The sequence below is a fragment of the Littorina saxatilis genome, linkage group LG16 (assembly GCF_037325665.1).
Source record: "Littorina saxatilis isolate snail1 linkage group LG16, US_GU_Lsax_2.0, whole genome shotgun sequence".
Taxonomy (NCBI): domain Eukaryota; kingdom Metazoa; phylum Mollusca; class Gastropoda; order Littorinimorpha; family Littorinidae; genus Littorina; species Littorina saxatilis.
The window spans coordinates 30,730,776-30,753,565 of NC_090260.1; the positions used below are offsets into that span (position 1 = coordinate 30,730,776).

Sequence of the window (22,790 nt, forward strand, 5' to 3'; positions counted from 1 at the left end):
TGGGAAGTTGTTCAATTTTTGTTTGTTTGCTTTACGGCCAGCCGACCACGAAGGGCCATATCAGGGCGGTGCTGCTTTGACATATAACGTGCGCCACACACAAGACAGAAGTCGCAGCACAGGCTTCATGTCTCACCCAGTCACATTATTCTGACACCGGACCAACCAGTCCTAGCACTAACCCCATAATGCCAGACGCCAGGCGAAGCAGCCACTAGATTGCCAACCCTTTAGCTTTCTTTAAATTTGTATTTATTGACTTATTAATTTTTTTATTTTATTTATTTATCCATTTATTTGCTAGTCACATAACATTATGTTTACAGTAAGATGTTTTCAATATGGCTCCGAGTTCTCAGCCCTATAAGTTTTTTATTTACTTATCTATTATGTATTATTTTTGTATTTACAGCAGTTTCGACCTCAGCAGTGACAGCGGATTAGTAGAATGCATCAAGAATGACCACACCAAAGAGCGATTATACAACAGCGTGCAGTGTTTTTCCTTTGATTAAGCCAGAGACAAATTGTTAAGCTTGTTTCAAGGTCAAAAGGACACAGGCTCCTGTCTCGTGACCTCGACCTACTTTTCCAGCTTGTTTCATTTCGCGCACTTTGTCCTTGGACTTCTTGTCACCTTCACCTTTGTCGCTCACGCTGTCCTTGAGAGGTGAACGCAACACAGAGACAGGGGTTACAAACAGCACAACAAAATTCGTTCTGCACAGGTTTACCAAAAGCTGTGCCTTTTGACAACAAATTAAATCTTCTGGGGAAACACACACTTACACGCACACAATAACAGTCAAACACACTCAAACACGCACGCACGCACACACACTCGTGCTGACACACACACATAAGCACACACACACACTTATACTCCCAAACTTTCTCTCTCACTCCGTCTCTCTGTCTCGATCTCTGTTTGTGGGAGTCTCTATTTCTCACTGTTTCTTTCTCTCTATTTTTCTCTCTTTCTCTGTCTGTCTGTCTCTTTCTCTCTCTGTCTGTCTGTCTCTGTCTGTCTGTCTGTCTGTCTGTCTCTGTCTGTCTGTGTGTCTGTGTGTCTGTCTGTCTGTGTGTCTGTCTGTCTGTGTGTCTGTCTGTCTGTCTGTGTGTCTGTCTGTCTGCCTGCCTGCCTGCCTCTTTCTCTGTCTGTCTGTCTGTCTTTCTCTGTCTGTCTGTCTGTCTGCGTGTCTGTCTTTCTCTGTCTGTCTGTCTGTCTTTCTCTGTCTGTCTGTCTTTCTCTGTCTGTCTGTCTGTGTGTCTGTCTTTCTCTGTCTGTCTGTCTGTCTGTCTGCCTGCCTGCCTGCCTCTTTCTCTGTCTCAGAACTAAACGTCTGAATCCTTTTAACCTGAAGAATAGGATTCAATCTCAAACATTCAAAATCAGACAGTCACAATACCACAATTCTAAACGCTCAGAAGACAGAATAGACTTAATTGTGTATACAAAGATACAACCATTCTTATTTTCAACCTCAAATCTTGAAGAAGAAAAAAACCTTCAAAACCCAGGAATAAAAAGAATATACCAAATGTACCTAAAGTACACCCTCAAAAATCTTTGGAAAAAATAAAAACAATTGTACACCAGAAATGATTTTCACATTGTGCAGCAACACAGACGTTATGTAATGAATAAAAATATGAATAAAAAAAAATTAAAAAAAATTAAAAACGGTAAAATAGAATCACCTCCCCTCACTTATGACCCAACAAAGACAGACAACTCTGTTTACCTTCTTTTTGCCTCCAAAGAATGACTTGCCCTTGAAGGAGAAGAGGATGAGGGTGCTCTCCTCAGGGGGATGCTCAATAGGTGTCTCTTGGTCTGAACCCTGCAAATCATTACCATTGTTTTTCTTCTTCTCACTAAAAACAATTATGTTTCCCAAACACACAGAAGACAGAAATACAAACGCCCAGACATTATCCTGTTGTAGAAGACCTTCTGTCCAGCGTCCTTGATTAGCCTCTCTCTCTCCCTCTCTCTCTCTCCCTCTCTCTCTCGGAGTCTCTCTCTCTCGCCCTCCCCCTCCCTCTCTCTCTCCCTCTCTCTCTCTCTCTCCCTCTCTCTCCCTCTGTCTCTCTCTCTCTCTCTCTCTCTCTCTCTCTCTCTCTCTCTCTCTCTCCCTCTCCCTCTCTCTCTCCCTAAAGCTCCTGAAACACAAAGAAAGACAGACAGACATAAACACACCGACAGTACCCAGTAGTAGAGCTTCCTTAATTCTGTTTCATTGAGCAGCCAGAATAGGCACAATTAGGAGACTGACACTCAAACTGACCCCCGTCCACTCCCCCCCCCCCCCCCCCCCAATTTCTCCCCCCCCCCCCCCCAACCACAAAATCTCCAAAAACACCCCCCCCCCCCCCCATTTCTCCACCACAAAATCTCCAAAAATACAAAGTCAGAGAAAGACAGACAAACACACGGACACACAGACAGTACCCTGTAGTAGAGCTTTCGTTCAGTCTTGTTGAGCAGCCAGTACGGACAGAAGAGACTGACGTCTAGGCTGCCCTTCACTAACTTGGAGTGAAGTCCAAGCTCCTGGAGAAAAAAACAAATGGATAAAATGTACTGCAATAAACATTTCTAATCTAATAGGTCTAGTAGTCAAGCAACTCCTATCAAATTGAAGGGAAAAAAATGGATACATTTTACATTGATGGACATTTCTGAGCTGATGTACGTCTATCCGTAAAGCAACTGCTGTTAAATTGACGTGAAAACAATAAGAAGGGCAAATGCTCATGCGACTCGAAGAAAACTGAGCCCAAAGGGTGACTTTCGTTTGCAATTTTCCTTTTTTAATTTTTTAAATTTTTTTCATCGCGGCATAAAATCAAATATTACAACCTTGAATTCCTAAAAATATCCCCCAATAGATACATTAAAATAAAAAAATTTTAACAAAATTTAAAAAAAGATTCTTCTTTGTTCATGGGCTGTAACTCCCACGTTCACTCAATGTGTCTGCACGAGTGGGTTCTTACGAGCATGACTGTTTTTACCCCCACCATTCAGGCAGCCATACACCGCTTTCAGGGAGAGAAAAAGAGAACAAACTAAGAAGAAAGTCAACAAGTTGTACCATGGTGAGTTTTTGTGACCCGTTGTAGGCGACAAACTCCCAGATGGTGAGATCCGGCATGTTCTTCTGCAGTTTGCGTTTCCCGACCCACTCCTTGCCTTGGTACGATGGAATCTGGAGAGTAAAGAATACACAGCACATTGATTAAACGTGCAATGTGGTAGACTTTATGCAGGGAAAGGGAAACTTTTGTGCTACTAGCACCCCCCCACCCACCCCCCCACTCCTCCCCACCATGTTAGTCAAAGAAAATAAAAAATTAAAATTATAACAAACTTGATTATAAAACAGTAACAACAACATATTGATGGTAGTCACTGTCATGTAATGAGTTGGCATTTCTGGTGATCACAAAATGATGATAGATTTGATGCATACTTCTGCTTTGTCGATCCATTCAGTACAAAGTGACTGCAGTGAAAAAACCTGTCAAATCATTTCACACACACACACATGCTTGAGAACACACACATTTAACACTCACACACACATACAAACACACAACACACACACACAAACACACACACATGCTTGAGAACACACACATTTAACACACACACATATACAAACACACACAACACACACCGGCCCCCATTCACACACACACACACACACACACAAACACATGTGCCTGCACGCATGCACACACGCACAAGCATGCATGACAAGTTGATATATTTTTAGAGCTCATAAGTAAAGATGATTAAAAGAAAACCACCAAAACTATGAAATACTGTAGTACAGTACAGCATTAACCTAATAACACCCAAACTATGAAATACTGTAGTACAGTACAGCCATAACCTATAACACCCAAACTATGAAATACTGTAGTAGTAGCTAGTACAGCATTAACCTTTAACACCCAAACTATGAAATACTGTAGTACAGTACAGCATTAACCTATAACACCCAAACTATGAAATACTGTAGTACAGTACAGCATTAACCTATAACACCCAAACTATGAAATACTGTAGTACAGTACAGCATTAACCTATAACACCCAAACTATGAAATACTGTAGTACAGTACAGCATTAACTCATTCGCTGCGCGTCGGAACTGGAATTCCGACACCTGTGTTTAGCGTTGGCTGCGTGCCGGCACTTGAGTTCCGACGGATATCACGAATTTTTAATGGTGTAAACGGTCCTGCTGACCAAGGGAAACAACCCCTGCAATGAACTTCTATCTGTCTACAGTGGTACCATTCACTGTAAACAGTTCCTTCCCTTAAATTGTTGGGATTAATAAAAAATTTGTTGACGGTGTGCGACCCACGTGTTTTGACTTTTCCAAGATGGCGGATCGTTCTGCTGAGACGTAGTAACTTGAAAAGAGTGCTAGAACGTGTTATTCAGTACGGTTCTGATCTTGACCTCAGTGATGATGATAGTGGAGATGATATTTTAGATTCTGGTGACGATTTTGTGCCAATGGACGATCATTTGGGTGATGATTCGGGCAATGCAAGTGTCGATCATGACATTGTGTATGATGAACCCATGACGTAGAAAGTTTTTTTGTTTTGCTTCAAATTGGATATTTTGCGTGGATATGAAGACAACAAAAGGTATGTACTTTCAAATGTTTCATATATTTTCTAAAAGAGTAAGTTTCAAACTTTGCAAAAACATAAGGTATGTAAGGTTATCTTGTGTTGTTGATTTTTAATATTTTTTTCAAAATGGCTCTAAATCGCGCGTTGGCAGGGAACACAGGGGAAATTTAGCTGCGCAGCGAATGAGTTAACCTATAACACCCAAACTATGAAATACTGTAGTACAGTACAGCATTAACCTATAACACCCAAACTATGAAATACTGTAGTACAGTACAGCATTAACCTATAACACCCAAACTATGAAATACTGTAGTACAGTACAGCATTAACCTATAACACCCAAACTATGAAATACTGTAGTACAGTACAGCATTAACCTATAACACCCAAACTATGAAATACTGTAGTACAGTACAAATTTAACCTTTAACACCCAAACTATGAAATACTGTAGTACAGTACAGCATTAACCTATAACACCCAAACTATGAAATACTGTAGTACAGTACAGCATTAACCTATAACACCCAAACTATGAAATACTGTAGTACAGTACAGCATTAACCTATAACACCCAAACTATGAAATACTGTAGTACAGTACAGCATTAACCTATAACACCCAAAAGCGCACATTAAACAATGAAAATAATATTCTGCAGACTTAATTCTGTTTGGAAAAGAAAACAGTGTTGTAAAGAAATGATAAAAGACATTTAAAAAGTGAGAATACGAACACATGATGATCAGCAGGTGCCAGATACAAAATATCTTCCCTCCATCCAAAAGAAGGAACGTACGTGTTAGCTGAACTTACATTTGGAAATCTAAATGTGAAAAACATGGTATCTGTGAAGCAGCATGATCAAGCTATTGATATACAATACCGATATAAGCACAGGCTTGAGGTGAGTCCTAATATGATTGAATTTTCTACTGTTGATAATAATTGTTGAAGCCAACGAGACAAATTTCGTTCTTGAAATTCCTTGAAGTTTTCCTCGGGAAGAAGTGACAGGATTTTTTAAGACGCCATTATAGTCACGTCTTTTCAAACTTGATCTGGTTTCTGACGTCAGAGATCTAACTTCGAAAGTGAGGGCCAAAAAGACTGACGTCATGTTGTTTTTTCTCCAGATCGTATCTCCTATCTTTCTTTCTTTCTTTCTTTATTTGGTGTTTAACGTCGTTTTCAACCACGAAGGTTATATCGCGACGGGGAAAGGGGGGGAGATGGGATAGAGCCACTTGTTAATTGTTTCTTGTTCACAAAAGCACTAATCAAAAAATTGCTCCAGGGGCTTGCAACGTAGTACAATACTGGGAGAATGCAAGTTTCCAGTACAAAGGACTTAACATTTCTTACATACTGCTTGACTAAAATCTTTACAAACATTGACTATATTCTACACAAGAAACACTTAACAAGGGTAAAAGGAGAAACAGAATCCATTAGTCGCCTCTTACGACATGTTGGGGAGCATCGGGTAAATTCTTCCCCCTAACCCGCGGGGGGAATCGTATCTCCTATTGGCAAACACATTCTGTTCCTGAGCAGATATTAGTGACAGTGAGTGTAAGCTAGTGCAGTTGTCCACTGACTGTTGAAGATTTTAGACCCCCAAATCTAGCCCTCAGCCCCCGTTCCCCTCTTCAAGACCTTGCCTCTTTCAGACTGTCTGCTCATAAATGTAAATTTACCTCCATTCTAAGAATCCCCACTTTTGTAGACCTATATGACTTGATGCCATAATTAAGCTAACGTTTCTTACTTATTACATGTGAAAGTTAAAGCCAATGGCCAGTATGGTCACAGACATTTGATGAAACGATAACAACTACATGTAGAAAGGATGGTGGCAGTAATATCACATGCAAGCACGGTGAGAAGTTAACAAAACAGAACAAATGAGGCAAAACTAAAGCTCTCTCAAGCACGCCCGCATGCATGGACACACACACACACACACACACACACACACACACACACACACACACACACACACACACACACACACACACACACACACACTCATTCATTTTATGCGAACAACATTGATCGAAGATAATGGAGAGAAAAAAACGTTGAAAAAAAAAGGTAAAATACATCTGACAACACCAAAAACATTCAGAGAAACAAGACAAATCCTCTTTCTACCATCACAAAAAGAAACAAATAACATGCATAACAAATAGTCAGAACAATCCAAAATCACCACAACTGAAAGACAGAGCGAAAATGGCAAAGAAAGAATGACGTTTCATTTATTCCTACACCATACACAAATCATAAAGTGACATTTTACTCGAAGGCAATTCATCATCTGACTCAAAAGATCTATAATGAACAAAAAAAGAAGTTCAGGTGAAGAAAAAAAGCAGCATGGCTGCTGCAAAAGAAAAATGTACTATTATGCACCATCTAGAAACTGAAGACATGACTGAAAAGAGTATAGCATAAACATATAGCATAAGATTATGCAAGATATCAATGAAGACATACCACAACTTCCAAAGTTTGCTGCATCAATGAGAAATGGCGGTCATGTGAACATTTTACAATAGCTTGGAGGTAAAACCCATGTTGTGTAAAACCAGAATGTTTATATATGTCGTGCAGAATTCACGGAATTGCCGAATTTGCGGAATCGGCAACATTTTTGCCGATTTCGCGTAATCGGCAAAACGCTGCCCATTACGTGAAATCGGCAGCGTTTTGCCGAAAATGCGGAAAGGCTTCAATTATTTGCCCATTTCGCAAAAGCGACAGCCAGTCTGTTACTTTTTGTGTCACCATAACATTGCATTAACATTGCTTTACCTCCCTACTATGTTTTGTATGGTCTATGTTGGTCTGTGTCGAGCATAACTCCGGAAATGCACGAAAACTACACTTTCTGCAATAACTTGCCATAACTTATCGATTATTGCGATATCTATCCATTGGAGTATCTAGTTGTCTAAGTGTGATGATATCCCAGGCTTTTGAGTACTTTAAAACCAAAAAGTGGCTGCCGATTTCACAAAATGGGCAAATTTTAGAAGCCTTTACGCGATTTCGGCAAAACGCTGCCGATTTCACGTATTGGGCAGCGTTTTGCCGATCACGCGAAATCGGCAAAAATGTTGCCGATTCCGCGAATTCGGCAATTCCGTGAATTCGGCACGACATATATACTCGTGGTAGGTTACATTCATGAATTACCTTTGTAATAGTATAGTTATTAGACACTATGTTACTATGTAGTGTAAAACCAGGCTGTTTATTGCTCACGGGATTAAGAGAAACGAATTAGCTTTGTAATGGTATAGTAATTAGACACTATGTAGTGCAAAAAACAGGCTGTTTATTGCTCACGGTATAGAGAAATGAATTAGCTTTGTAATAGTATAGTTATTAGACACTATGTAGTGTAAAACCAGGCTGTTTATTGCTCACGGTATAGAGAAACGAATTAGCTTCGTAATGGTATAGTAATTAGACACTATGTAGTGCAAAAATCAGGCTGTTTATTGCACACGGTAGGGAAATGAATTACCTTCGTAATGGTATAGTAATTAGACACTATGTAGTGCAAAAAACAGGCTGTTTATAGCACACGGTAGAGAAACGAATTAGCTTCCTTAATGGTATGGTAATCAGACACTTAGTTTTATATATGTAGTGTAAAACCAGGCTGTTTATTGCTCACTGGGTAGGGAAATGAATGGCTTATCTAACCGAATACTGGGTTTAAACATTAAAAGCCTCGACACAAGGATCCACACCAATGCTTATAGGTTCTGTGGACATGATGCCTGACAAGGATAACTTTTCAACTTACAAAACAATGACACACAAAAGTGTCCCACAAATGTTTTGATAAATAATGCTTAAAGACAAACACCAATACACAGCAACAACACAAAAACAAAACAGACTGGACGCAAAAGACAATCACAAGCATCCATGTTTTTTTTATGTTTACAACTGATACACTCAAACATGAAACAAGACCAACAACTCACAACAAAACCTTGACTGATCAGGTGTACGACAAAGTTACCACCCAAACAGGAGCCACCCGCAGTTTATTTGTTTGTTTGTTTGTTTGTTTGCTTAACGCCCAGCCGACCACGAAGGGCCATAAAAGGGCAGTGCTGCTTTGACATTTAACGTGCGCCACACACAAGACAGAAGTCGCAGCCCAAGGCTTCATGTCTCACCCAGTCACATTATTCTGACACCGGACCAACCAGTCCTAGCACTAACCCCATAATGCCAGACGCCAGGCGGAGCAGCCACTAGATTGCCAATTTTAAAGTCTTAGGTATGACCCGGCCGGGGTTCGAACCCACGACCTCCCGATCACGAGGCGGACACCTTACCTTACCACTAGGCCAACCGTGCCGGTCTCTCTCCCGCTCAGTTTGTTTGTTTGTTTGCTTAACGCCCAGCCGACCACGAAGGGCCATATCAGGGCGGTGCTGCTTTGACATATAACATGCGCCACACACAAGACAGAAGTCGCAGCACAGGCTTCGTGTCTCACCCAGTCACATTATTCTGACACCGGACCAACCAGTCCTAGCACCAACCCCATGATGCCAGACGCCAGGCGGAGCAGCCACTAGATTGCCAATTTTAAAGTCTTAGGTATGACCCGGCCGGGGTTCGAACCCACGACCTCCCGATCACGGGGTGGACGCCTTACCACTAGGCCAACCGTGCCGGTCCACCCGCAGTGTTGGATGGGTTGAAACAGAGATGTGTTGTGATTTCAATGAATCAGAACCCGCGGTTTGTTCTCTCCTGTTTGGGTGGCACCCACTTTCTGTTCGTGCAACTCAGCCCTGGCATTTCTGGTTATGTTTTGCACTCAGGCGATGCTTAACCCCTTCACTGCCCACTCCGTATGTAATACGTGGTGATTTTCGGTTTGCCCTACGCCCATAACCGTATCTCATACGTGGGATTTGTGTCAACAACATTTCAGGACATTTCTGAAAACTAAATGGGAGGTAACCACTGTCCAAGTACTTGTAGGGGTTCTAAACACAGTTCTTTCCCATAGACCGTTCGGATAATGCTGTTATACTGTGGCAGTGAAGGGGTTAAAGGGGACATGAACAGTCAAAATATGAAAGGCTCATTTTGTGAAACTTTTGAATAAAAACTGAAAATTCAGATTTCACACAAAATGAATGCATGGTCTTTGTAAGGACGTAGAACTATTAGACCGGGTCCTTAGCTGGGAACGGGTCGTCACGGGGCAGAGTTGTGAAAGTGAAGAGAAATGTTTTACGTACGATGATCTCCAGGGTGGTTTCGTTGACGGAGGCGTGTCTGAGGGCCCGGTTTTCTCCCTGCTCCAGACTTTGCTGCTCACTGGTGCCCTGTACATGCATACACGATGTAGTGTCCTGTATGCAGACGATGCATCTAACATGTTGGGAATTATCTCCCTTGTTTGACTATTGCATGCTGGTTGTAAGCCGGGACACATCATGGAAGCATACATCTGAATACATGATTGGAACTCAAGAGTTCGGTTGTCCATTACCTCTGTTCTTAGAGAACGTATGGTGTTTGAGTGTGTGTAAGCATGGGCCAAGTCACATACACCAACAACACTACACACATCACTGTCAACTGCTAACTGGATTCTCTCTCTCTGCGTCTCTCTGTCTTGCTCTGTCTCTCTCACACACACACACACACACACACACACACACACACACACACACACACACACACACACACACACACACACACACACACACACACACACACACACACACACACAGTACACACACACACACAATCTCTCTCTCTTTTCAATGTCTTGTTTACAAACATCTGTTTATATCTTCGTCTCCCCCCCCCCCCCCCACCCCCGCTGCCACACCCCTTTACCTTACCTCCACCTAACCCCTTTAACATCCCTTTTGGAGTGAACCAACCCACCCACAAAAAGCAACTGCCACTGTCATATACACCAAGTCAAACACACGCACGCACACACACACACACAACACACACACACACACACACACACACACACACACACTAACACACATACCAGGCTGACACAGTATTAAATTCTCTCTCTGCAAACCATTCCGATTAAAACAGTATTCAACAAACAAACTAACACCTGCAGATTTACATTTTCTAACAATGAACGAAAGAGTTACCTCCAAAATGTAATCGATGGTGAGCGGCAGGAGGTTGTGCAAAATCACAGACGGCTCCAGCGTCAACACATAACACTTGGCCGATTTCTCCTCCCCTGCCTCGAAGTAGATGTCTTCCACCTCTGGGAACATCTGTCAATCAGAGCATTCCATCTGTCAATCAATGTCAACACAAAATATACTCCTCCCTTTTCCTTTATAGTAGATGTTTACCACCTTTGGGTATAGTTCTGTCAATCAAAGCATTCCATCAGCTGTCAATCGATGTCATTACAAACCGGGTCTTTTAAGGCAGAGAAAGAGGGAGAGAGAGAGATAGAGAGAGAGAGAGTGAGAGAAAGAGGCTGAGAAAGACCACGAGAAGAATTTTTAAGCAGACAACTCAGCCAAACGGAAGAGAATACAACTCACAGTGAAGTAGCAGCCAGAGTGACCTTGCTGGACAGAAGGGCAGCACACTTGTTGTATCCCCATGCTTTCTGCACTCCGCCAGTTGACGGCTGTTTCTGAGGATGTGTAGCTGTGGACAGAACACTTTTCGTTAGGGAAAAAGCGATTTGCTTTACTTTCTTTCTTTATTTGGTGTTTAACGTCGTTTTCAACCACGAAGGTTATATCGCGACGGGGAAAGGGGGGGGGGGGGGGAGATGGGATTGAACCACTTGTTAATTGTTTCTTGTTCACAAAAGCACTAATAAAAAAATTGCTCCAGGGGCTTGCAACGTAGTACAATATATGACCTTACTGGGAGAATGCAAGTTTCCAGTACAAAGGACTTAACATTTCTTACATACTGCTTGACTAAAATCTTTACAAACATTGACTATATTCTATACAAGAAACACTTCACAAGGGTAAATGGAGAAACAGAATCCGTTAGTCGCCTCTTACGACATGCTGGGGAGCATCGGGTAAATTCTTCCCCCTAACCCGCGGTGGGACCAGGGAGGGGTAAATCCTTCCACCTAACCCGCGGGGGGTGATTTGCTTTAAAGATACATGTACCATCCTTCCACCTGGACACATACCAACAATCAACAGTCCAGCCATTTCCTGTGCTGAGTGAGAATTTCACGCTGGATTAATTTTGTAAATAACATTACAATGAATTAATATGCCACTATTACTGCTTTCCTCAGATGATTTGCATAGCTTTGTTCGCCTCCCGTTAAACATGTTTCTGGTGTTCAGGCTATATCAAAACCTGGGCCTTAAGCCCACACCTGTGTATTTTTCCTGTGACTTATCAATTTCAGAATCACAACTTTGAAGGTGATTTTTAAAAAAGACAACATAGTTTGAATTCCACCTCTTATTCTTGATCCTCGCTTATCTGTCTGTTGTTAGTCCGCATATAAATTGTTTAAAACTGGGTTTTTTTAGTAAGTAATAAAGTGTATTGCAAAAATTTTCAGTTGCTTACAGGACAGAATACGCTATAGTCATAGTGACGGTGAACAAAAATTATCTGCTGGTGTATAATTGTGGGTGTGTGTGTGTGTGGGTGGGTGTGTGTGTGTGTGTGTGTGTGTGTGTGTTTGTGCTTTATATGTGTGCGTGTGCTTGCTAATGTGTGTGTGTGTGTGTGTGCGAGCACAGTGCATGTGTGTGTGTGTGTGTGTGTGTTTGTGTGTGTGTGTGTGCGTGCATGTGTGTGCGTGTGTGTGTGTTTGTGTGTGCATGTGTGTGTGTGTGTGTGTGTGTTTGTGTGTGCATGTGTGTGTGTGTTTGTGTGTGCGTGTGTGTGTGCGTGTGTGTGTGTGTGTGTGTGTGTGTGTGTGCGTGTTTGTGTGTGCGTGTGTGTGTGTTTGTGTGTGTAAGTGTAAGTGTGTGTGTGTCTTTGAGGTAAGATTTACTTGTCATTTCCCATTGTTGAGAATCTCATTTAAATGTTTTCAACAGGTTTTAAAGAAACAAACATACCAACACGAAAAAAAAAGTGGCATGAAAATGAAAATCAGAAAAAAAAACACTGAGCATATCAACAAAACACAGCAAACAACAAGATAAAATACAAATTTAGATTGAAAATAACAAAACTTGAACAGTCTCCTGAAAAGTTTATCACATTTTCATCATATCTCAGGATGAATACGCAACAGGCAAATCTACAGTTCTTCCTCGTGTGTTCTAGTAGACCAGAGCTCTAAACGTGCTTTGAATCAGCAGCGGATGCCAGTAAAGGTCAAACAAAAATATATGTTGGTTTAGGCATAGACCATTTATCCTGGACCGCCAACTAGCTCTCTCTCCGCTCTTTCTCTCTATTACGAGGTAGCGGCCTCTCGCATTTAGGAACCTACGCTTACATGGCCTTTCAGAAATCAGGGGGATGTCATATCCGGTGTCGATTGTAAACATGGACGAAGTTGCCGAGGTAAGTTCTGAAAATGCTAAAATAAACTCAGCTAAAGTGCATATGGAACATGTTTTTCGATGAGTTTTTGTTAAGTTTAGTTTGGAGTTTTGGAAAATCCAGTTCATTGTCACCTCAAATTGTCACAAATAACTGGAGCGTGCTTTCTTTTAACTGTCATCGAATCGCTGGCCTTTCAAACCGGACGCTAAGCGCCCCTGAAAGTCGAGCGTCGTAACCTCGTAGGGTCACATGACGAGTTGGCGGTCCAGGCTATTTGGTCTATGGTTTAGGGTAACCATGACCAAAACAAATAGGGTTGGCAGGTCTTTTTTTTCTGTCTTTTTTTTTTTAATCTCAGTATGGTTTGCAAAATGTTTTTTTTCTTTTTTTAATTTTGAGAAATGAAAAAAAAGTGTTAGGGTTGGTGGGGAAAAATATCTGTTCGACATTCGTAACGACTGAGTGGAGAATAATTGTCGTTCAATTGCATGTTCACTAGTTTTAAAAGACAAGTAACGGAGCCTGTTAGGCTCTGTGTGTCAACAAGGTATCATTGAAGTACCTTCTACTTATGATTACGTAACTTTGCTACATTTTTAAGCTGTTTCACTTTCATTTTCACGGTTCGTTACGTTGTTCAATGTGATGAATGTATACGGGCGTAGTAATCACCCTTAAAAAAGGAAAGCCCAAACCGTGATTGAAGGTGAACGTTGAAGTTCCTGTGAAGGAAGTCTTCTTAGACGGGAAAGGTCTAAATACACGTCTAGCTCCCCGTAGCAAGAAATTGAAACTGGGGATTATGGGCATTGGCACATGCACAGAGAGGTTCTACCGACAAGTGGAGACTACTCCCTGAAATGGTATACTGACGGAAATCTAGAGTTAGCGACCTTGTTTACAGTCTAGTACTTGTAACAATTAGGACGCTTCTCAGTCTAGCACTCGTAAGTAAGGTAACTCCTATTAGTTAAATTGAGGTGATGTATTCGAAAGAAATATAGGGTTGGTCGGGTTGCCCTAAACCAACATATATTTTTGTTTGGCCTAATGGACAAAAACGTCAAATTTTGTTCATTCATCTGAACCAAGCTAGGCAACTGAACAAAACAAAACACCTTTCCATCTTGTGATTGATCTTCCTGGAAGAGAAATTAACACTTCAAACGTGACTTTTTTTCCTCCAAGGAAATATGACAGTTGACAAACAAATTCTGCCCCCAAAACCAATATGAAACGTGAATTTTTTTTTCTCCAAGGAAATATGACACAAACAAATTCTGCCCCCAAAACCAATATGAAACGTGAATTTTTTTTCTCCAAGGAAATATGACACAAAAAATTTCTGTCCCCCAAAACCAATCAAATTAAGACATTAGAATAACTTGAAAATGCACATGAACATATCACTACAGGGGAACCCCCCTTTTAAGACCTCCAAAAATCTGAGAAAATCAGGTCTTAAAAAGGATGGAGCTAATTTTACAGAGGTTTGTTTGTTTGCTTGATGCCCAGCCGACCACGAAGGGCCATATCAGGGCGGTGCTGCTTTGACATTTAACGTGCGCCACACACAAGACAGAAGTCGCAGCACAGGCTTCGTGTCTCAATGACCACTCCAAAGGATCCTACGCAAAGGATCCTACGCGAGTTCTTTCATATTAAATTCACCTTTCCATATAGCCACCAAAATTCTACAGCGAACACTTGTGGTTAGTCCCTTGGGAAGTTGTTCAATTTTTGCTTGTTTGCTTAACGCCCAGCCGACCACGAAGGGCCATATCAGGGCGGCGCTGCTTTGACATATAACGTGCGCCACACACAAGACAGAAGTCGCAGCACAGGCTTCGTGTCTCACCCAGTCACATTATTCTGACACCGGACCAACCAGTCCTAGCACTAACCCCATAATGCCAGACGCCAGGCGGAGCAGCCACTAGATTGCCAATTTTAAAGTCTTAGGTATGACCCGGCCGGGGTTCGAACCCACGACCTCCCGATCACGGGGCGGACGCCTTACCACTAGGCCACCTGTGCCGGTAATTTTACAGAGGTAATTATGAACAGAGAATCTTAAAAAAGCGAGGTCTTAAAAAGGAGGATTAGTCCTAAATTGGAGGGGGGGGGGGGGGGGAGGGGGGTCTTAAAAGCGGCGGTTCCACTGTAGTATTCTCTCGTATAAATCACTCTTTAAGTCAGCAGAAAACGTTTTGGGGATCTTCTGCTCTATAGATGGTACCTTAAAGGCTGCCATATACGTAGCGTTCATTAATTAATTCATATTGTTTACATGTGCCAATAATGTTATAAAACTGTACCTAAGGGGATATAATAACAATTGGCTGTAGCTTTCGAACACAGAAAAAATTATTTCAGTATTGCAAAGTGGTGTTGATAGTGTCGAATGTAAACAGAACAGTCTCAAAGTGAAAGTGGATGTTTTCCGGAAATTGCGAAGTTAACAAGAATACAGAAAAGCGCGCTTTCCTGCTTAGCACAATACGCTACCGCGCTAATCTGGCGTGTCAATATCACTACGTTTTGCACGTGGAAGGTGAGCGATTTCCTTCACGCGGGGATTGACGAAGCTGTACTGTCTGTGTTGACGGTCTAAAAATAGCCCAAGTCCTGGAGAACTGTTGCTAAACATAGCAATAAAGAATTAATTATTTCTCATAATTGGTAAGGACTTCAAACCTAAAACCTTAAGCAATCCATCAGATTGGGGATCTTCTGCTCTAGATGGTACCTTAAGCAATCCATCAAATTGGGGATCTTCTGCTCTAGATGGTACGTACCTTAAGCAATCCATCAAATTGGGGATCTTCTGCTCTAGATGGTACCTTAAGCAATCCATCAAATTGGGGAACTTCTGTTCTAGATGGTTAACCTCCAGCAATCCATCAAATTGGGGAACTTCTGTTCTAGATGGTACCTTAAGCAATCCATCAAATTGGGGATCTTCTGTTCTAGATGGTACCTTAAGCAATCCATCAAATTGGGGATCTTCTGCTCTAGATGGTACCTTAAGCAATCCATCAAATTGGGGATCTTCTGCTCTAGATGGTACGTACCTTAAGCAATCCATCAAATTGGGGATCTTCTGCTCTAGATGGTACGTACCTTAAGCAATCCATCAGATTGGGGATCTTCTGCTCTGGAATACCTCAAGCAATCCATCAAATTGGGGATCTTAATTCTTAATTCTGCTCTAGATGGTACCTTAAGCAATCCATCAAATTGGGTCTTCTGCTCTAGATGGTATGTACCTTAAGCAATCCATCAGATTGGGGATCTTCTGCTCTAGATGGTACCTTAAGCAATCCATCAGATTGGGGATCTTCTGCTCTAGATGGTACCTTAAGCAATCCATCAAATTGGGTCTTCTGCTCTAGATGGTATGTACCTTAAGCAATCCATCAGATTGGGGATCTTCTGCTCTAGATGGTACCTTAAGCAATCCATCAAATTGGGGATCTTCTGCTCTAGATGGTACCTTAAGCAATCCATCAAATTGGGGAACGTCTGCTCTAGATGGTTAACCTCCAGCAATCCATCTAATTAAACCCATCTTAGCAATAAAAAGAAGAAGAAGAAGAAACAAGGAATTAAGACACAGACTTCAGATGACATCTTGGGACAGACCTGCTCTAGATGGTACCTCAAGCAATCCATCAAATTCAAAGCATCTTAGCAAGAAGAAAAATAACAAGAACAAGGAAGACACAGACTTCAGATGACATCTTGGGACAGATCTGCTCTAGATGGTACCTCAAGCAATCCATCAAATTTAAAGCATCTTAGCAAGCAGAAAAAGAAGAAGAACAAGGAAGACACAGACTTCAGATGACATCTTGGGACAGACCTGCTCTAGATGGTACCTCAAGCAATCCATCAAATTACACCCATCTTAGCAAGAAGAAAAAGAAGAAGAACAAGGAAGACACAGACTTCAGATGACATCTTGGGACAGACCTGCTCTAGATGGTACCTCAAGCAATCCATCAAATTACACCCATCTTAACAAGCAAAAAGAAAAGGAACATTAGGCAGACACGGACTTCAGACGAGATTTTGGGACTGATCTGCTTTAGCTCGTACCTCAATCCATCAAATCCAATCCATCTTAGCAAGCAAAAATAAAAGGAACATTAGGCAGACACGGACTTCAGACAAGATTTTGGGACTGATCTGCTTTAGCTCGTACCTCAATCCATCAAATCCAATCCATCTTAGCAAGCAAAAATAAAAGGAACAAAGAAGCCTGTACACTGACTTGCTTCCAACGGGTTTGAAGAAGATTTCTGTGGAGATGGCGTAGACAGCGTTGAGCGGCAGACTGAAGCACTTGTCGGGTTCCGCTATGCCGCACGTCTCCAGTTTGGTGTCACCGCGGTATTGCACTTCCACTGGGAAGGTCAGCTCGTTCTTTACCTGTTGTCAGTGACAGAAAGCATATTTGTTCCCCTGAAAACTAATGTGGGATTCTTTCCGAATGCAAGTCCTGTGGAGTATCTTTCAAAATCTTAGTGTAATCATAATGTGGAAGTTCTTTTTCCAAATGAAAGTCATGTGGCGCATCTTTCAAAATGTTGGTGTAAATCTCAAATGTTCCAAATGGGACTACTTAAATTGCATACATACACACAGCATTCAATACGAGTAGATCACTGTGCCAATTTAAACGTAAATAGCTTTTAAAGGTTTCGCAGAGAAAAAAACCCAGAGATTATTTGATAAAGTAGCTTCTCTCTTTGTAGTTGTGCTGTTTAACAACAAAATAACAACAAAATATACAGTAGCTTCTAAATCAGTGTCGCATGACCCCCTGGGTTCTCGAGACACAAAACAACAATTAACAGACCTGGGAGGTGGGGGGGGGGGTGGGGGGTGGTCGGGTGTTCGGACACCGAGGAGAGTCTGCACACAAAGTTGACTCTGAGAAATAAATATCTCGCCGAACGTGGGGACGAACTCTCGCTGACAGCGGCCAACTGGATACAAATCCAGCGCGCTACCGACTGAGCTACATCCACGCCCAATGTGCGTGTCAAGGCATTTCAGGGTCAGTTGTCTCACCCTGACGATGGACTGCAGAGACACCAGTTTTTGTCCTATGGTGCAGTCGGTGTTGCAGACGACAGACCAGGTGTCGCCCTGGTGTGATTTCTGGTTGATCTGAAACAGTCGTTTCTCCGCTCGCTTGATGGTTACCTCCCTTGTGGCTCCAAATTGCTCCACCTGGTGAGAAAGAAAAATGAATCAGAAACAGTCAGGGACTTAAAAAGTTCCAAGCTCATGTGTGTGTGTGTGTGTGTGTGTGTGTGTGTGTGTGTGTGTGTGTGTGTGTGTACATGTGTGTGTGTGTGTGTGTGTGTGCATTTGCCCAAGTAACTGTATGTCTAAAAATGGTGTAATTATAAAGCAGTCAGCAAGCAACCAAGATGTCCAAGCCAGTAACTGAATAAGAGAGTGAAATGTCAGGGGAGAGCAATACCCAGGAGGGAAATGTCTACGAGCAAAAGGTTCTGCATTCACTTACACCCACACTTTCTTTCTTTATTTGGTGTTTAACGTCGTTTTCAACCACGAAGGTTATATCGCGACGAGGGAAAGGGGGGAGATGGGATAGGGGAAAGGGGGGGAGATGGGATAGAGCCACTTGTTAAGTGTTCCTTGTTCACAAAAGCACTAATCAAAAAATTGCTCCAGGGGCTTGCAACGTAGTACAATATATGACCACTGGGAGAATGCAAGTTTCCAGCACAAAGGACTAAACATTTCTTACATACTGCTTGACTAAAATCTTTACAAACATTGACTATATTCTATACAATACACCCACACTCACACTGGCGAGCTGCCAGGCGGTTTCTACTAGACCACGGATGTTATACTCGCCCCTGGCGATCGGGCGGACAATTTGGCCATCCCTGCACTCTATACCTATTAGGCACTGCCAATGGGATTGGCACCCTGCACCTCATTTCACCCAGGTAATGAATGCCCCTGTCAAAAAGTCGACCAAACTCACCTGGAAGATAATTTTGCGCTCATCCCCCTCCTGCGTGGCCTTGATCTGTGAGGCCTTCGTCTTTGAGCCGCTGATTTCCTTCTTGTTGAAGACAGGGAGCGATTCCTCGACCGCAAGTTTGGTCCGTCCCTGGTTGACTGCTTTTGGCGGCTGAATCATACAGGAGAGAAAAAAAGACAGACTTTTACAGAGAATTGTAAGCAACCTCTTCTTCTTCTTCTTCTTCTTCGTTCGTGGGCTGAAACTCCCACGTACACTCGTGTTTTTTGCACGAGTGGAATTTTACGTGTATGACCGTTTTTTACCCCGCCATTTAGGCAGCCATACGCCGTTTTCGGGGGAAGCATGCTGGGTATTTTCGTGTTTCTATAACCCACCGAACTCTGACATGGATTACAGGATCTTTTTCGTGCGCACTTGGTCTTGTGCTTGCGTGTACACACGGGGGTGTTCGGACACCGAGGAGAGTCTGCACACAAAATTGACTCTGAGAAATGAATCTCTCGCCGAACGTGGGGACGAACTCACGCTGACAGCGGCCAACTGGATACAAATCCAGCGCGCTACCGACTGAACTACATCCCCGCCCAAAGTAAGCAACCATTACTGGGCTAAATTAGAAACAGCAGGAACTGTCCTTCACAACAAAGAAGAGTCTGTGCAAAGAATTAGAATTAGAAAAGAGAAGAAGAATTACAGGCTCACCTCAAAAGAAGGATCCAGCTTGAGGAGGATCTCGTAGCCTGTCTGGTTCTGGAAGAGGAAAGGGGAGAGAATCTCGTCCAGCTTCTCTCCCATGTCCACCAGGTTGTAAGCGTCGTTGAACGCCTACAAGATATAAACCATTCAATTAACGCCTGTAAGATGTAATCCGTTCAATTAACACATGTGTGATATAAACCATTCAATTAACGCCTGTAAGATGTAAACCATTCAATTAACGCCCGTAAGATATAATCCATTCAATTAAAGGCAGAGTAAGCCTCCCGTAAACCATCACAGATACGGTCAGGCTTTTACACACAGTACAAACACCATTTCATTTAAACACTCACCAATTGAGAACATCCTAGGTGCCCTCCGTAAAGAGCGAACAATTTTCAAAGAATTTATTTTTGCGTGGTTTATCTTACCCCTGAGCCATCGTGAACCCGTGTGATCCAGTTTTCCCTTTTCACAATGCAGTCGTCATAGTTAGTCATTTGAATGCGACTCGACGTGAGCTTATCTACAATAGCACGTTTTTTTTATGCACGAAACAACGGCTGTGGTTCACAAGAACTCTAGCGATGGCTTTTGACTGTTGAGAGGAACGGCGATTTGCACTGATAAACCGGCCGTCGTCTGCTACGACCCTTGCGTGACCCTGCTTCCGGGCTTTTCTTTTTTTAAACTTTCACAACTTCGAATTGTTCTGATCTTGTCTTGATGAAAAACGAATTCTTTTATGATTAAAGAATGTTTGTGTAACAAGCTGTCAATTTATTATTTAGATTTTAAAAGTTAGGTCTAGCGCAAAAACGAGGCGCCGTTGTTGTTAACGGAACAAGTCTACGAAAATAAATTCTTTGAAAATGTCTCACGCTCAACAGAAAGCAGCCAGGATGTTCCCGTTCGGTGAGCGTTCAAATGGAAGTATGCTTGTACTGTATTTAGACGCTCGGGGAGCTCTGAGATGGTTTACGGGAGGCTTACAGTGCCTTTAACAAATTCAATAAATATTAGTCTGTTTACATTTCCCAATTTCTGAAATAATCCGGTGTTTTGGTAGGCTTCTGATATGTCAGATATCATTTCCATGAACTATTCAGGCTGGCAAGCATACACCAACAGTCTGAGCTACCTTTCTTTTTCTTTTCCTGGCAAGTATGAATATGCGAGAATGTCACTTTATTCTCATGACCACCTCATGACCCTGGTACATATATAGGTCCAATTCATTCTTCTTACTCGGCGTGACGTTATCAAATGGATCGGCTAGCTTTAGCCCGAAGGGGCACAACTCCGCTCATACTCTCTTCGCGCCGCCATATTGGATGCCGTCTTTGTTAGTTTTCTTCATTGCACTCTTGTTCTTTTTGCGTATTTCACTGTGTATGCAGACATAATGAAGAAAACTGTGCATGCATGAGTCCAAAGGGGATCTGCCTTTTTAACACAACAGCACAACATAAAAAGTAAAGCAAGAATACATTATTATATTCATTTATTTATTCTTTATCTCAAATTACCATGCAGACAGTGCACCAAAATTCACAAGATAAAGATACAAGATACAAGATACAAGATATTTATTCACCAATTTTGCAAAAGGATTTCATCTTGGCACGGCACGGTAACAATAAAATAAAAACCAACCAGACACATATGCAGACACACATCACCATGCATGCATACATACGTACATTACACTGTCATGCACACACAGACACAACTCACACACTGACACACACACACACACACACACACACACACACACACACACACACACACACACACACACACACACACAATTATTTACATACTCGCACATAACCAGCCACATATCTACATCACAAATTCACATCGTCGCCTTGTAAAGGTTAAAACCATATCAGTTTAAAAGGGGTGCCAGTAATATCAATACAACATTAGTGAATACTAGAACAATACCTAAAATTTATGACCGGAAAATATGTAAGACATTGATGAAAACAAAACTAGAACGTGAAATTTTGAGAAAAAAAGACCGTTGATTGTAATTGTGTGATTGTGTGATTGTGCGATTGTGCGAGTGCGTGTGTGTGTGTAACATATAACGTGCGCCACACACAAGACAGGCTCTCAAGACAGGCAAATGAGGTACAATGCATCTCAGGTAACTACTGCAAAGTATAATTTTCAAAGAATCCTATCACAGTGTTCACTCTAAAGGCATAACCGATGGGCAATTGTTGATTAGCGCACTGCACACAGCAAAAAATAACCAGTTATAATCGTCTTCTCCGCTCAGTAACTTCCTTCCAGTTGTCACCCTGATGGTAAACAACTTTAGGGATCCTAAAGTGTGCCTGCTGACTGCAGTTTTTGGCCACACAACGTGTCATTTTCATTTTTGTCGAGTCGCCACCCAACGCTCAAGCACTGTCAGAGATCGTGCAAGGCATCCAACATGGCGGCGGATGACCAATTCCAGAGAGTTACGACCCGTGATTCTCATACCGCGCGCGCCGAGTAGAAATGCTGTTGTTAACTTGAGTTTCTGCAATGGGCCTATATACACTGTAAAAAATTTGTTTTTAAAAAGTTGACCAAACCACATACTTACAACACGAATACTGAGAATACAAGACTGACATTGACCAGGCAAGAACTACCTTGACCAGACAAGGCTAACCTTGACCTAGCAAGAATGACATTACCTTGTGATCAGACCAAAATGCTCCCCACCTTGACCTGGCTAACTTTGAACTTGACCAGACCCATACGGCTTTAGCCATGACGGGCTAGAATGACCCTGACCTTGACCTTTTGAACTTTAACCTTAACCAGACCAACACGACTTTAGCCATGAC

At 42.1% G+C, this 22,790-nt stretch overlaps 1 protein-coding gene across 2 annotated transcripts in view; it reads right to left on the minus strand.

The window, feature by feature from the left end:
- The window catches only part of LOC138950809 (intermembrane lipid transfer protein VPS13A-like), a gene marked incomplete at its 3' end in the record, with an annotated part of 220,607 nt that overhangs the window by 40,112 nt on the left and 157,705 nt on the right, over nucleotides 1-22,790 (minus strand). For both annotated transcript variants that reach the window (XM_070322526.1, XM_070322527.1), the window contains 13 exon segments: nucleotides 588-662; nucleotides 1,746-1,844; nucleotides 2,456-2,557; nucleotides 3,102-3,215; nucleotides 7,170-7,187; nucleotides 9,956-10,042; nucleotides 10,844-10,975; nucleotides 11,255-11,363; nucleotides 14,321-14,344; nucleotides 17,479-17,636; nucleotides 18,282-18,443; nucleotides 19,237-19,386; nucleotides 19,942-20,064. In XM_070322526.1, the coding sequence (XP_070178627.1) occupies nucleotides 588-662; nucleotides 1,746-1,844; nucleotides 2,456-2,557; nucleotides 3,102-3,215; nucleotides 7,170-7,187; nucleotides 9,956-10,042; nucleotides 10,844-10,975; nucleotides 11,255-11,363; nucleotides 14,321-14,344; nucleotides 17,479-17,636; nucleotides 18,282-18,443; nucleotides 19,237-19,386; nucleotides 19,942-20,064 (1,353 nt within the window).